This window comes from Leguminivora glycinivorella, chromosome 2, assembly GCF_023078275.1.
Source record: "Leguminivora glycinivorella isolate SPB_JAAS2020 chromosome 2, LegGlyc_1.1, whole genome shotgun sequence".
NCBI classification, from domain to species: Eukaryota; Metazoa; Arthropoda; class Insecta; order Lepidoptera; family Tortricidae; genus Leguminivora; species Leguminivora glycinivorella.
Genome location: NC_062972.1, coordinates 25377641 through 25395097, shown reverse-complemented (window position 1 = coordinate 25395097; position 17457 = coordinate 25377641). Strand labels below are relative to the sequence as shown.

General features: G+C 39.2%; 1 protein-coding gene across 1 annotated transcript; it reads right to left on the bottom strand.

Annotated features, from left to right (window-relative positions):
- Positions 1-12325: 12325 nt before the first annotated feature.
- LOC125242259 (serine protease inhibitor dipetalogastin-like) lies at positions 12326-14117 on the bottom strand. Its single transcript, XM_048151002.1, has 2 exons — positions 14047-14117; positions 12326-13677 (listed from the first exon to the last, which is right to left on the bottom strand). Exons 1-2 carry the CDS (start codon positions 14060-14062, stop codon positions 12395-12397), a joined length of 1299 nt encoding a protein of 432 aa, XP_048006959.1. The 5' UTR covers positions 14063-14117; the 3' UTR covers positions 12326-12394.
- Positions 14118-17457: the final 3340 nt, after the last annotated feature.

The following is a 17457-nucleotide window of genomic DNA, read 5'->3' as shown; positions in this document are numbered from 1 at the left end:
TATAAAAAAAATGTAAACAGATACAAAAATGTCATTACTTCCTAGGGAGAACGATTTTTCTACGACTCCCGCTGCGCATACGCATTCAATGTGAGAATGTCATGGAAAATAAACTTTCATAGTTATAAATAGTTTAGAACATTGGAAGACAAACATTACAATTTTCACAATACAAAATGCACTATAATTCCTTATAATTATGATTGAACAAGGTAAAAACCCAAGAACCAAACATACAACCTAATGTTTCCTCAAAAGTAGGTACATTTACAAAGCCTTACCCCGAAATGGAGTGAAATAACACCGTGTATAATTTAAAGCGTTCATTTTAAACATGTCGCGAACAGCGACACAATTTATGAGTCATATTTTAATGCTCGGCACAAGTGGAACGGAATAGAACTGCACATATTTCAGCTGATCTTAGAAAACAAGTCTGCCAGTTACTAACTTTCATAATGAACCCGCTGTTTCGGCCCAAGCCCGTATACAAGTCGCCAATCGCTAAAGATACGGGGCGAGCGATATGCAATTGTCTAAGCTATGTTTGCACCAAACCGTCCGATACCGGATTTAGCGTTCGCATTTTTTTTTTATGAAAAATTCCAAAGACTTCTGCTAAGTGACGTTGATGTGTCTGTAAAGTGTGGATGCAACTGACCCTAAGTGTACGGGCTGATTTAGACGGTGTTACATTAAATTATGGCATTTGGTTGGTCGACTGAATGGGTTGTAGCCTCAATAGTCCGTACATACCAGACTCTCCTCCTGCCTGTATTTCGAAACGAAATAGACAGAGCATAATAATATGAAACTGCTCAAGTTTCGGTGCCTCTTTTTGCAATTAAGGGGTTGAAAGGAAACCAAATTGTGATATTGCAGTAACAGGTTGCCAGTTAGAGTTGTGCCTGCTCGTTCACTGAAAAGATCGCTCCCAACTAGTACGATCTCCGAAGTGTACTAGTTCGTTCTTTTAGGACATTTAGTACAGTAGTACACCAAGAGAGCGAGAGACAAATTGTGCATATGGCGTATACGATCGCTCGCTCGTCTATCCGATAGCTGATCGGCCGTTTTCGCGCGCTCTCGCTCCGAGTCAGTCGGTTATATTTCAGTTGCGGTCGGATCACACGGATCGCTTTGCTGTCATTGTCACTTCTCGGCTCTTCGCTCCTTTCGCTCCCATTCTGTAGCGCATGTGTGAGTGTACTAAATGTACTAGAGAGCAGAATCATTTGGGAGTAGTTCGGTCTAGTACAGTGCAGTGAATCGTGTCTTTTGTACTATTAGTACATGTACTACACAAGCCTAGTTGTCAGAAGGTAGGCCGTGGTTCACACGACAATTGAATTTAGTATCCCATAGTCGACTTCTAAGTCACCCACAAAAAGAAAGGGGAGGCGAAATTCATGGGACTACCTCTGCATTCCTAATGACGTTTGTTCGAAAATCACTTGGCCTAACTCATTTGGCCGAATTATGAAATGCCTAACGCTCTTTTGGCCTAACGATCATTTGGCATAATTTAAATTTTGCCCCAAAAATGACATTACCCAGAACCGATTCGGTGTTAGAAAGGTAGGTTTAGGTTAGGTTAGAACCGTGACCTCACACAAATCCGAATCGCTTCTAAAAAAGTGGGTTTTAACGGCGTTAGGCGAAACAATATTAGGACATTTAAATTAGGCCAAATGATCATTATGCCAAAAAATATTAGGCGATCTAAAAATCGAAGAAAAAACTTTAGGAATCTAGATATACATCCGAAATTCATAACCCGTCTTACAAGAGTGTAATAGTCGTCCGTAATATGTATTTCTAAAATCTCATGCAATTTCGCGCGCCTTCTGAACGAGGCTAAATACGGAAGAGCGTTGCGCGTTGCGCATAACAACTTGGCTACGGGCTTGTTTCGATAAATCAAGGCAGTGCGTACGAGGGCGCGTGCTTAATCTGGGATCTCTAAAGGGGATCTGACTGATGTTAGACATTGTATCTTATTTTATCGACATTACCCTGCCTGCTAAGCGGACATTCCTGTGTTCGAACTGCGGTAAGGGCGTTTATTTGTGTGATAAGTCAGGGATGTTTTCTATGTATTTTGAATTAGACGACTTTGGCTTAGTAAAGTTACTGCCTACTCATGGTCCTGGGTTCGAATCCCGGTAGTAGCATTTAATTGTATGACGATATCCAGATACACAGATACCCATTTGTTCCTGACTCATGGATTTGTATATTATGGCCATTAAGCACCCACAACTAAAGCCTTCTTGAGCTCACCGTGCGACTTAATCTTCTATATTATATATACCTACTTGTAGTATTTGTTCATTAAAGTCCATAAAAGGGTCTGAAAAAGAGACATAATAAATAACCTCGATTTATACTTGGATGAAATCAAATCTAAGCGAATTCAGTGGAGTATTCAAATGTCCAGTTACTTTTTATTAAATGAAAAATAAAACACGGCATGAATAATCTCAATGGTTCAATAATTTAATATCGAAGTTTAAATTCCGAACAGCGTGAATTCAGTTAACAAGCTTATGACAGATAAAACTGCTTTAAAGCGTTTTATTGACAGCTTCACTTTAGTGACACGAAAAACGGTGTGTCATAAAATGTGTCCACTGCGGTTTACGGAATGAAATGGCTTAAACCGACACAATTTGTGTTCGTTTTGACAAGTTTATAGTGTTGTAGCAATTTGTTCGTCATTTGTGGCGACTGAAAAAAAATTCACCACTATTTTCTCCCGTGGGTGTCGTAGAAGACGACCGTGGGATATGTGGGTTCAAGACTTTAAAGGCCACTTGCACCAACGAAACTGGTGGGTTAATCCGAGGGTTAACCCCCATTCTTTATGGAATTTGACAGATGACAGCCCACTAACCCTGAATTAAGTGGTTGGTGCAAGTGGGCCTAAATGGTTAGTTGGCACTGGAGCTTGAGCATTTTCTTCCGCTCTGCCTACTCCTTAATAATTCAGGCGCGAGTTTATTCATACAATACAATACAATAATACAAATATTCTTTATTGCTCACCAATATATTTTGTCTTATCGCTAAAGAGCGATCTCTTCCAGACAATCTTTGGGTAGTGGAGACAAGATACAAAAAACAACTGATTCAACTGATTCATGTGTCCTTCCTAAGTACCTACTCTCAATTTAATTGGCTAGACCAGGTACATTATGTAACATTATTTCGCAAATTAATTTCAAAATTTTAGAAAACCATTTTGTAGTCTGTTGTGACATGGATCTCATTAAGTCCATAGGCTGATTATCGTATTCGGACAATGCTACTAAGGCGCGAGTAAGATATGCGACATGCCATCGATCTATAAGTGTCAAAAAGTGACGCTGCTTCAAACAAAGACGTTATTTTTGACACGGACGTATTCATAATTATTTTTACAATCGGGACTGAATCGCGTATGACTACATATTAAACTGACCTCCAACGTTTCAGGGTCGGCGTTGTCCCCATGGTCTCGTAGAATACTGGCTTGAAATGACATCAACACCTGAAAGCCGCGCGTTTCAGCTATATCGATTGATATCGTTTCTAGATATAATACATAAGGTAGAGGTACATTCCTTTTCATTACTTATGTCAGGTATCAGTACCTACTTATTTGGTATATACTTAATAAAAGTTAGATCTTTTTAAAAGCGTTAGTTTAGAGATGTTTTGATATGTTCCTAGACTAATAATACAATCAAACTAAAAAACTTTTCTCAACAATATATTTTCAAGAGAAAAACTATCCAACATGGTCTGAATAGCGATGATCGCCAAACGAGCGAACACGAAATACAATACATAAGATAATGGTATCTAAAGGGGGGGATTCGCAAGTCATGCACCGACTGCTTCGATAGCAGGCTGATTCTGATAGTTCTGAATAAGTTGTACTTATACAAAACAATTCAACTAACATCAAATAATAAAAACTATTTTTCAAATAACCTATCTCGCATCGCTTCCAACGCTAAAGTGGCTATCTTGCCACGTGCCCGTTAAGCCGCGATGGACAACCTCTGCGCCAGGAACGATCCAGAGCAGGGGTTGAGACCCCTATCCTACAATGTACCAGCTCCCTGAGGAAAGTTTGCCTCCACGCACCAGCACCCATATGTCTCGACTGCAAGGAGAACGAACAAATAATTTGTCAATCTTGAGTACTCAATCAACCCATAAGAAAAACTTACCAGTCGCTGTTACAAAAACGTGTACGGAAGAATATTGTTGTTTGAAAAGCATAATGTTTGTCCTGCAAACTTAACATTTATATATTTCACAAATTAGTGTACTGCCGGACTAGCCCAATTGATAATCGTTGACCGCAGCGTGGCGATCTAATCTAAATGCAATCTCTGTCGCGCGACTGCAGCAAGCGATGCTTACAAAGCGTAAGTGACGTGTCGTGGCTGTTTCCGAAAGAAAAATACAATGGAGTGACTTTTGCCATGTCACATTTAGTTCTTGAAGGGCCCCGTAACTATCAATTCACAGGAAGATAACGGCCTGTCAGATATTTGGCGCTGTCACTTTTTACTTCTATTGATATCGTCCGGCAAGTGATAGTCAGTGTACCCATTTATACGTGATAGAATAATGAAGGGTACCTATAAACTATTTTCAATCAAAAACACGCCGCCGTACTATATTTGTTAGTAGGTACTTTTTTTTATTAGCATTCATCACTACATAGTCTAAAGCATACTTGATTCTGGCTTGTCCCTGGGGACAGCAGCCCAGGTATGCTTAAATCTTTTAAACTACCCAACGGATTTTGATGCGGTTTCTTTTAAGAGAGTAATTCAAGAACAAATTTTACATGTATAATAATTACCTCTGGAAAACCGAGCCGTATTGCTAATTACAATACATATCTAAATATATAAAAGAAACTGGCTGACTGACTGTCATATCAACGCACAGCTGAAACCACTGGTCCTAGAGATTCCAAATTTGGCACGTAGGTTCCTTATAAGGTGTAGAGGAGCACTAAGAAAGGATTTTTCAAAATTCAACTCCTAAGGGGGTGAAAGGGGGGTCCAAAGTAGGTATGAGAAAACAATATTAGATTAGTACGCGGGCGGAGCCGCATGGAAAAAGCTAGTAAGTAGATAGATACCTGCTCCATATTCCATATTCGTTCCAAACTCAGTTATTCATCACAAAGTAAAGAAAGTGACTATCTCGTTAGTGATTTAATGTCGTTTCCAGAATACGTCTCCACATGATTAAACTTTCTGGCCAGTCACCGCTCGGAGCGGAGCCTGGCCGGCGGTGGAAAAAGTTCCGATAGGATAGCAAATCAGGATAATGCGGTGAAATATCAAAAAACTCTGCTGCAATGTTCACGTCGCTCACATGTTTGTTGGTTTAACTGAAATCATCATCATCCTCGTTGCGTTATCCCGGCATTTGCCACGGCTCATGGAAGCTTGATGTCCGCTTTGGCAACTAGATTTTAGGAAAGCGACTGCCATCTGACCTTCCAACCCGAAGGGTTAACTAGGCCTTACTCGAAGTTTTTACGAAAGCGACTGCCATCTGACATTCCAACCCGAAGGGTAACCATAGGCCTTTTTGGAAGTTTTTACGAAAGCGACTGCCATCTGACATTCCAACCCGAAGGGTAACCATAGGCCTTTTTGGAAGTTTTTACGAAAGCGACTGCCATCTGACATTCCAACCCGAAGGTTAACTAGGCCTTACTGGAATTAGTCTGGTTTCTTCACGATGTTTAACTGAAACAAACCATGTAAAGCTTAGGAGGGCTGGCCCCGTAACCGAATGGCATTTCTACGACGCGAAAAGAAAACGAAACGCCGCGAAAGGTAGTCTGGCGCGCCAATACGCAAGAGCGATAGAGATAGATATCTACGAGCATTTCGTTTAGTGAGCGTTTCGTGAACGTTTGTGCATTCGACTACGCACGCTGATTTACTTATAGTATGCGATCTCGCATGCGAGCTTCATTGCAAAGCGGCATTTGATCGGCTGGCCGAATGGGACGTTATCTCTACAGTCCGAAATGTAACTAAAATCGCCATGAAAGTTCACGCGCCGTGTAAATCGGTCCTGAAAGTAGACACATGGACAATGTAAATGGTAGATACCAAGTGTCAGAACTCAATAAAATAACAAAGGGCAAGAATCGAAGGTCCACAATTAGGTACATACAAATTACGGAATCCTGGGAAAGCAATACACTAAACACTAAGTTTTAGTAGGATACTCCATAACGTAAACGTAAAGGAAATGCGCGAAAAAGAAAATAAAAATTCTAATAAGTACCCGTTCAATTTCTCGACTCTAAGAATGCCATTGTCATCAAAAAGATTTGTATCCCGGTCAATAAGTCTAATGAAACAAACCGGATGATTCCTTGCGTTATCCTGGCATTTGCCACGGCTCACGAGAGCATGGGGTCCGCTTTGACAACTATTCCCAAGACTTGTCGTGGGCACTAGTTTTACAAAAGCAACTGCCATCTGACCTTCCAACCCGAAGGGTAACTAGGCCGGTTTCCTCACGATGTTTTCCTTCACCGAAAAGCTACTGGCAAATGTCAAATTGCGCACATAAGTTCAAAAAAACTCATTGGTACGAGCCGGGTTCGAACACGTGACCTCCGGATCGAAAGTCGCACGCTCTTACCGCTAGGCCACCAGCGCTGCTCTAGAAGCTCTATATCCCGGTCAATAAGCCTAATGAAATTAACCGTGAATCATTAAAAACTTTTATCGTTTAGGCGATTTAGTTATGGATATTGAAGTACTCGTATTATTTTTAAAATCGGGACTTAATTACGTATGTTACATATTAAACTGACTTCCAACGTTTCAGGGACGGCGTTGTCCCCGTGGTCTCGGAGAAGACTGACTTGAAATAATTCGTGAAAGTATAAATCCGTGTATTGAAGTATTATTTTAGAAACAATAAATGACACACAACCACAGTTTCCATTAAAAAAAATAGCAAACGAAAAACAAATAGTGGAAACCGTTTCATGAACCGGTTTACAGCTGCATAAAACCTTCAAAAGCATACTTGTATGTTGGCTTATTTTTGTTCTCGCTAATATTTTTCGGCACAACTTGTGGCGTGGGTCGCGGCCAGCATTATGCAATATGAGATGTGTTTTGTTCATTTGTATCCTTTGTTCTGTTTACAAAAAGGATTATCTTTGTTAGCGTATTTTTGCATTGTTTTGTTATTAGTCGATTTAAAATCCGGTGCAGAGCTCACGGTTTTTTGTTTGATTTCAAATGGCTGTTGCCTTTATTAGGTGCCGGCGATACAATCTGGTTTGATATAAATTTTTGGGAGCGAGCGGTATGCAGACATTCAGATTTAACATTTGGATAGGGTCTTTATTTTATTACGATACGATTTCGACAAATGCGCAAAAAAATATATGTATAACAATTGTTTTGATGTCACATTGATACCTACTGTTTTGCCATAGAGGAATAAGTAAGGGAAGAATTGTAACTCCATACATCAGTAAATGCGAGTTATTTGAATAGGCATACACATCTTCAAGGAAAAAAGTAGATTAAGTATATATAAATATATATTTTTCTTTAGTTGAGACATCAAGAGTCTTTTACAACTCTAAAGTTATTTTAGTTATCTTTTATTTGTATCAGTTCGTTTTTTTTTTCTAGTAGCTTTGTACTTTATATAATTTCTAGAAATTTATTTCCATAGAGTGTTAATTTTGTTTATGAATATTTTTGCTGATTAAATTGTATCTTGTTTTTTAATGCATGTTAATTATAAGATGTAATGTTTTGAAAAGAAGTGACCCGCCGAGTTTCTTGCCGGTCCCATAGTGGATACTCCCCTCCAACTGAGGGGGGACTGAAATCTTCTCGAGGCTGAGGCGTAGGGTTAGAGCCGGCGTAGTTTTATTTGACGTTCATAAGCGCATTGTAATATGCCTACTTGGAAAATAAATATTTCATTTCATTATTTCATTTCATTTCATAGTTATAGTGACATCTAGCGACAATCACACGTCAATCACGCGTCAAAAAAGCGTGAATTATCAGTACCACTCAGAACAGTTTACAACTTATATTACAAGCAGAAGGAATTGAAAACAGAATACTGATTAATACTATTGTAATATTAGCTAAAAATTGGAGAGCATTAGACTCTTCGTTCGTCGCAACTATTGACAAGTAGCAGTACTGATAATTTACGCTAGTTGACGCGTGATTGACGTGTGATTGTCGCTAGATGTCACTAAAATTATGCCTATACAAATAACTCGCATTTACTGATGTATGGAGTTACAACAACTCTTCCCTTAATTATTCCTCTATGGTTTTTATCATACGTAAGTATACGTATCTAAGCGTCTTTCTATGAAAATTGAGCTCCACCTTGACAAAATTATATAAGTTATTCAACCACGTTTCGGTTAAGTAATAATTATTATAGGAGATAAACTATTTGAGAAGAGTACCAAAAGTATGTCAACTTTCATTGACTCTAAAACCAGATCGGTTCTCATCCAAGCGCTTCTCTTCATCGTAAAAGCTTACCATTTCATAAAATCTTTTGCCATCACGCTCGTTCTATTAGAACGACCACTTAAAGGTCCCCTTTTGAGGGTACCCGTCGAAATGATGATGATGATCAGCTCCTCAATCATACCCTTACCCACATATCATACCCGAGTTTTATATCCGGGGAATTACGAGCGGTCGACGAAATATTTTTTACGAGGATAGGTTAGGAACACGGCTGATACACATGACAGATTTTAAAACAGTAAGCGCTTGATGTATCACGTTAGGGTACTGTTTCATATTTACAATGTTTTAGTTAATAAATACGTTTTTCTTGTCTATTGAAGCTAAGCGCAATGTAAAAAGTATCCTGATTAGTCACGTGATTCATCTGAAATATTGAACGAACGATCAGTCAGATGGAATTGTAAGCAGGTCTGTACGTTTTTTTGTTGAAACAGGGACATAAATCACGGTCATGTGTGCAGTAAGATGCAGGAGTATATTATATATCCTTTTGACAAATAAATGTACATATCTCGAGATACAACCAGCGTTGTTTCACTTAATAGTTTGACTCCTTTAATCACTACTAGTAGCCAGAACTATCATTAGCAGTTTATCAAATACGAAAATGTATTGTAACTTTTCCCCTTTTTAACCCAACGACCCCAACGCACTTTATTTTTTTAAACGTTTTTTCCTGAAACCGTAACGTTTTACCAATTTAATAATCTAGTCTAAAATAATACTAAATCTGTGTCATGGCATGTTTAATTACGTATCATTTTCCATTTGAACGTCATGAACTTCTGAAATGAAGACTGCTATGCTTAAGGAGCCTGTCCAGTGTCCAGTCTTTAGCAAAGATTCATCATTCACATAATAAAAGATCTCCATTCTTATCACTCTCATCACCACACACACGGTGAAATAAAAAGGATCCCAAAAAAATATGGCTGTTTCATACATTTCGACTGTCATGATGCCGCTCATTTCTGTGGAACAGCCAAATTATTTTTGCGCGTTGTTGTTGACCCCAAATGTCACTGCAAATTTTTAACGGTCCTTTTTATTTCACCCTGTATTTTCAGATATTTATATCCATACTAATATTATAAATGGGAAAGTGTGTGTATGTCTGTCTTTCACGGCAAAAGGGAGCGGCGAATTGACGTGAATTTTTAAGTGGAGATAGTTGAAGGGATGGAGAGTGACATAGGCATTACTTTTTGTCTCTTTCTAACGCGAGCGAAGCCGTGGGTAAATACTAGTCCTTTATAATAGGTACCAAGTGTTATCGTGCATCTTAAAATAAAAGAAAAATCCGTAAGAAAAAAGTAATGGAGTCTTTAGCTCGGATTAGAATACTGTCAGCAAAAAACTACTGTGAGGTCTTACGAAGCGACAATCATAAATATAATACAGTGTAAGTTAGTAGGGATAAGTTAGTTCCATTTCTTATGAACTGCTAAGCTAGTATATTTTACTTAGTTCTTCTTTATGTAATAACGGGATGAAAGGGCTTTCGGATATAACAATTTTAATACACGTACGTACGAGGAGAATACTTGCTTTGTTAATCTTTGAATGTAAGTATCTACTTATAAGACGCTACAGGAGCGAAAATGCTAAAATGGAAAGGAGCCCCCCCCCCCCCCTTTCAATTTGGGAATTTTAGTTCAATATACCAGTGTTAATAACTAGATTTAACGAAAAAAATGACCATTCAGAACAATTCAGTTAAAAGATATTGCGAAAAAAACTTTAAAATCGAGGTTCCACTCTCGACTCTTTCCTCCTTCAAAACTTAATCAATCGTAGCGAAATTCGAGAATCTGAATAACAATAAAATAATCTGTGTCAGACCAAACGGTCTAAACTAAACAGTTTTTTTGGCTGATTGTTACCAATTTCAAATACCACACCTTTTTTGAGCCATAATCAATAAGGCCGTTTTTGGAAATTTTTGATAGGCTCTAGCGTCTTTAAAAATAATAATAAAGAAAAAATCGAATAAAATAGATAAAAATAATAACAATCTGTGTTGAAAAAAAATCATTGCTCTATCTTCAAAAACCAGGGAGGAACTAGTCGAGAGCGTTTGTATGGAGAATTGACCCCTCCTGTATCGTCTTAAAGATTTACGACGAAATACGACGATTAGGTACTAGTTACTTATTGCTGAAACGTTTGACAAAGTAACTCATAGTTAGATGCTTTCAGTTACATTCACGCATTTACATAAACAAAATATTTGAACACGATTCTAACGCCGTGTCTTGCGTGGGCGCAACCGTCGCCGTCGCGTCTCATACTTCCATATCGATAAGGTTTGATTTCATATGCATCGCATCTCCGTCGCGCGACCATCGCGCGACCGTCGCCCACGCAAGCCACGGCGTAACCCCCTTAATCATAAACGTTCACTAAAGTTATCAAGCCGATAAAGTTAGTTTTCCCTTTCTGACGTATTGGTGAGATAGAAAGGGACAAACGAACTTTATCGGCTTGATGACTTTAATGAAAGTTTGTGAATAAGGGGGTAATTACTAAATTATAAATAGGGTTCAGATATTATTGTCCGCGTAAGTCTGTAGACGTTATTGAAAGTGATTGTACCAAATATTTATATTATCCGTTATAAATTTCGAATTTAACCTAGTATAGAAATTCAAATAAAATCGTAAGTACGTCCATAATAGTATTTTATGCAACAGGCGTTTAAAGGAGGTTAAAAAAGACTAGTGGCGTGGGTAATAATTTGAGGCGAAGCCGAAAGTTGTTAATAAAGTCGCCACGAGTATTTTTTGACTCAGTTAAAAACCGTTGCATACAATATTTTTCAGTACAGATGGTCGTTTTTTTACGCACTAGTTCGAGAAGTTGTTCATTATATGCCAGGTCGAAACTTCGGAGGCTCATCTGTACTGAAAAACGTCGTACGATACACGTGCGAAAAGGAAATTCGGTGTCGATTTAAAACACTCCCTTCGGTCGTGTTTTAATTTATCGCCACTCGTTTCGTACTTCCTTTTTTACGCACTTGTATCGTAATGTACTATTTTCTACGACTATGCACTTTATAGTTTTTAATAGTTTTCTAGAATAACTTTCGTGAAATTCACACCGTTTACTGTATTTTGACGTAAAGGCTTCCCGCGCACGCGCGCAGTATCGTTATAACAACGCGTTGTCATGGTTACAGAGCCAAACGATGCGTTTTCAAATTTTTCGTTACGGCGCGCATGCGCGGGAAGCCGGGGACGCTGGCTTTGAGGAATAGACTTTTATGAAGGGTTTTAAAGATCTTTGCACGACCCTGTAAATGACGAATAACAGTTGGGGACTAGAAAAACCACTTAAACGCACTTCAAACAATATTAATTTTGTTGATATAAAGTTCAACTACTTATACAAAAGAGTAAAGTACCTATTGTAATCTGTACAAACAGATCCTATGTAGATTTTAGAAAAGTTATAATAGGTATTTTAATTGAAAGGTCGGTGAATATATTCAATTCAAAAACGTTGCAATTAAAAACTTTGAAGTAGGTAATAGTTACTTATGAGAGCTATAATACATTATAGAGAATATTTTAGAGATTAAGTATAACAGAATTTATAAATTATTATATCCTTACTCCTTGATGTTTAATATTTATCCAATTATTACATCATTGAACTTTAAACATGAATTTCCGTTCGCATGAACGGGCATCCTGGGAGAGGATATATTTTAAATCAAAACAACATTCAGCATCGTGTTTTAAAAACACGATTTATTTAAGCAGCTTTTGTAAAATTTTGTTGCTAAAACAAAACAAATTCTGGTATTCCATGAAAGTTTAACAGGGGCCATTTTTAATAATGGTGATAGCTGGCCAGCCGTTACGAATAAGATAGAAATTGGCGCAATTAAACCAGCAGATGTTAAAGTAAGTGCGTCTGTCAGAGCCGCAGATCTCGAGCTTGAAGTTGGGATTACAATAACAACCACATGCCCCATTCCGGATTATGTGCAGTGCTGGGAGGCCATCGTGAACACGGCGCCGATTCTCACAACCTAAAACACACTTGCTCGGATACGTTTTGAAGTCGCTGGCACACACAGGCTTCCAGATATATGGACACATGCAACCACATGCACCCTTGGTGTAATTCAAAGGTGGTAAATTAAGGTGCTCGCGTCTTTGGTTCTCGCAGTTTAGTAAACACAAGTTTCCATAGGTTTTTCCGTCGCTTCCGCACACTGGATCATAGTTCTTTGGACAAATACAGTCTTTACAAGGTCCATCGTAGAGCTTGGCTAAAGGTGGTTGTCCTAAAGCAAACCGAATATTGTTTTGACACTGCAATATGCACTCATTGTCGTACGTATTTCCATTGCTAGCACAAACCGGTTTTAGAATATGTGGACAAACACATTTTTCTATGACACACACGCCATATTTCTGGACGTAAATTGGTGGTCCACCACTGTTTGTACTTTGCCTGCTGGCACATTCTAAGAAACAAGTATTCCTGAAGGTTCGACCATTCGTACCACATACAGGAGAAATTATTAATGGACAATTGCATAGTAGATTTGGGCAACGACCGTAGTTGGCGATGAAGATCGGCGGGTTCCCAAGCTCTTGTTGCGTCTTGCTTTCACAGTTGAGTTTGCAAGGATTTCCATAGGTGCGTCCATCGGTACCGCATACCAGCTGTTCATATTCAGCACATCCACAATCTGATCCAGGGCACTTGCCTAAGCTCTTCACATAGATAGGTGGATAGCCATATCTCTGATGCCTTGCGCTGTCGCACTCCAGCTGGCATCTATTAGGATAAGTCCATCCGTTGGTTCCACAAACTGGATCTACTACAGCAGGGCATATGCAGGGTTGCTCGGGGCAGCGTCCAGAGGAACTGACTGTGATTCTCACAGATACTTGGCCTCCTTGAGATTGTTTTCTCTTGACACATTCCAAATAGCACAAGCTAGAGTAGGTGTTTCCGTCAGTTCCGCAGACCGGAGATACAACTGGGCATTGGTAATTGCACTCGGCATACAAATTCGTAGGGGAAGGCGTCGGTACATCAGTTCCCAACGCAGTCATCAGGTTGGCCACCAACATACAGATACCTAAAATTGACATTAAAACTGAGATGTATCTTAATTTTTTAATACCGTAAGGGTCACTTGCACCAACGAAATTGGAGGGTTAATCCGAGCGTTAACCCACCATTTTATATGGAATTTGACAGTTGACAGCCCGCTAACCGTGAGTTAAGTTGTTGGTGCAAGTGAGCCTAACAGGATCTTGCAGCAAACAATAAAAAATTGGTAGGGTCTTTTAAAAACGAGCATATATCGGTTTCTACTGCGAACAGGTTTTTAATAGGAATAGAAAAAAATGCTGCCTAATTATGAGTACTTCCCCTTGGAGACAAATTCAAAATAAATTATATAGGTAGATGTATCATAATAGTAAGAACAAAATATGCAACCAACCTGTAAAGAGCTTCATGTCGAGCTGGGTTGAGAACAACTGATTTAAATCCTTTATTTTTACAATATTTATACTTTCACTTTATTCGTTGTTCTCTATTTTTATTTCATTTGTGCAATAAAACACTACATGGTGGATTAAAGGTGAGAGAGGTTAACCCTTTGTTAGGGTTCACTGCCAGTAACATACACGTCAAGCTCAGATTTCAATTATTAAAATTTTCATAATTATTTTGTTAGTCGTGGTAAGGTTTTCATGCGTACATTTTGTGTATTTATCTCAAAGTATCTGAAAAAGTTTAGCTACATAAGATACGTCGTTTTTTTAGGGTTCCGTAGTCAACTAGGAACCCTTATAGTTTCGCCATGTCTGTCTGTCCGTCCGTCCGTCAGTCCGTCCGTCCGTCCGTCCGTCCGTCCGTCCGTCCGTCCGTCCGTCCGTCCGTCCGTCCGTCCGCGGATAATCTCAGTAACCGTTAGCACTAGAAAGCTGAAATTTGGTACCAATATGTATATCAATCACGCCAACAAAGTGCAAAAATAAAAAATGGAAAAAAATGTTTTATTAGGGTACCCCCCTACATGTAAAGTGGGGGCTGATTTTTTTTTCATTCCAACCCCAACGTGTGATATATTGTTGGACAGGTATTTAAAAATGGATATGGGTTTACTAAGATCGTTTTTTGATAATATTAATATTTTCGGAAATAATCGCTCCTAAAGGAAAAAAAAGTGCGTCCCCCCCCCTCTAACTTTTGAACCATGTTTAAAAATTATGAAAAAAATCACAAAAGTAGAACTTTATAAAGACTTTCTAGGAAAATTACTTTGAACTTGATAGGTTCAGTATTTTTTGAGAAAAATACGGAAAACTACGGAACCCTACACTGAGCGTGGCCCGACACGCTCTTGGCCGGTTTTTTTTCAATGAATCTATCTATACATTTCACACCTGCATCTCTCGACATGCGCATCTGATCTTGATCATTCTCCTCAAACCAGCCAGCGTAGCCAAAGTGACAATAGTTGACGTTACGTGGGGATCGTAACGCAGTACAGAAGTGCGATAGGGAGAGCTAGGTAATAAATACGCTTACGAATAGTAAGTGATTGTGACGTTGACGTGTTTTTTTTTTTTTTTTTTTTTTAATTATAAACTGGCCAGTGATTGACCTTAGTCGCACCTGATGGAAAGTGACGACAAGGCCGAGGTTGTAGCTCACTGGTTCAGTAGTGGTGCGCAGAAATACCGGCTCTTTTAGCGGAGTATCCTAGGTATTTTTGAATAATTTGATATTCAAATTATTCAAAAATACCTATTATCTATCAGGGTGTCCAGCGATCAAAGGTTATTTATGACACTTATAGCCTTGCTCAGCACAAAGATAATTGGAAAGGCGCAGCTGCTTCGTCTACCATATCCAGAAATTGGAACAGAACCCTCTGCACGATAATATGAATGCAATTAAGGTATGAAAGACCTTTAATTATGGGTAAAATGTTTACCAAGTAACAAACAATAGTGTAAATTGTTTATATATCTGTTTTATTGTTTTTAAATGATATCACAGTTTTGTTTGCTTTATCAGTTATGTATTCAGGTGAAGAGGTAATTTTTTTTTGTTGTAGGAATAATAAAGTAATGATTATTATTTCATACGTCATAGGTATCTCTTAAAACACAAAAAGTTAGATTGTAACGTCAAATATACATATTTGTAGTCTATAGGTATTAGTTTATTATTAATAGTATATTATACTTATTCATATCTTTTATTTTATCTACACATTTTGGAAAAAGAAAAGACATCGCAAATATTAACAGCATTGACTATTTTGCTCGATTGATCTCAGCGACTCCTACAGGCTTCATCTCCTGAGAAGTCAACTACGTCTTCGACGTTTCTAAGAAATCAGCAATTCAGTGGCTTTGAACAAAAGAACTAAATCAAGTTTCAAAAGGAGATCGTTGATTCTGGGCCACCCAGAAGATCATCGCGTATGTTTTACAGACTTTGATGAAAATGATTAGAATTTATATTTTAACTAGCTTTTACCCGCGGCTTCGCCCGCGTAATAAAAGTATTCATTAAGATTTTCATTTGGATCCTTGGAGGTTTCTCTGTAGGTATATTTATCTGCGATTATTTCGATTGCACATAATACTTTTGCTTGCAATGATTGTAGAAATATTACACATCGACCACAGCGTAGGTAATTCTATATACGCTGGGGAAACCTTTATAAACATCCCACATAGCCCGTATTTCGACACTATGATCGGTGGGTAAAAAGTACTTTTTCTATTATCCCTTAAAATTTTTTACATTTTGCTTATACTTATCGCAAACGTAATCTTCAAGCAAGCAAACAACGATCGTCTTAGAGCACATTGATTGTAAGAGACCGCCGACCGATTATCCGTATCCCTCTAACCGAACGATACCCATATTATCCGTATCCGTATCCGTATCCGTATCCGTATCCGTAGCGCTATCGCTATCGCTATCGCTATCGCTATCGCTATCGCTATCGCTATCGCTATCGCTATCGCTATCGCCATCGCCATCGCCATCGCCATCGCCATCGCCATCGCCATCGCCATCGCCATCGCCATCGCCATCGCCATCGCCATCGCCATCGCCATCGCCATCGCCATCGCCATCGCCATCGCCATCGCCATCGCCATCGCCATCGCCATCGCCATCGCCATCGCCATCGCCATCGCCTATCGCCATCGCCATCCATCGCCATCGCCATCGCCATCGCCATCGCCATCGCCATCGCCATCGCCATCGCCATCGCCATCGTCATCTCTTGATTTTATAATGGAATAGATTTTAGTATCGTCGGCATATAATAATAAATTAGAAAATTTGAAGCAATCGACAACGTCATTAATATAAATATTAAACAATAGCGGGCCCATCGCCATCGCCATCGCCATCGCCATCGCCATCGCCATCGCCATCGCCATCGCCATCGCCATCGCCCATCGCCATCGCCATCGCCATCTTGTCCGACAGTTCGCCATCGCCATCGCCATCGCCATCGCCATCGCCATCGCCATCGCCATCGCCATCGCCGAATGTTATCGCCATGACGTTTCCCATTTTGAAAACGCCATCGCCATCCGCCATCGCCATCGCCATCGCCATCGCCATCGCCGGATCGTCCATCGTACTATGCACTCGCAGGCCATCGACCCCATCGACCATACAGGTACCAGGGCTTCAACGCCATCTAATTGTCCATTCTGATTGGGAATATTGTTAAATTGATACCAGTCTGTAAAGCACATAAACGCAGACAATTGATCGTTAAAATATCATAGTATTAGTATACTAGCTTTTACCCGCGGCTTCGCCCGCGTAATAAAAGTATTCCATCGCCATGCATCGATTGCACATAATA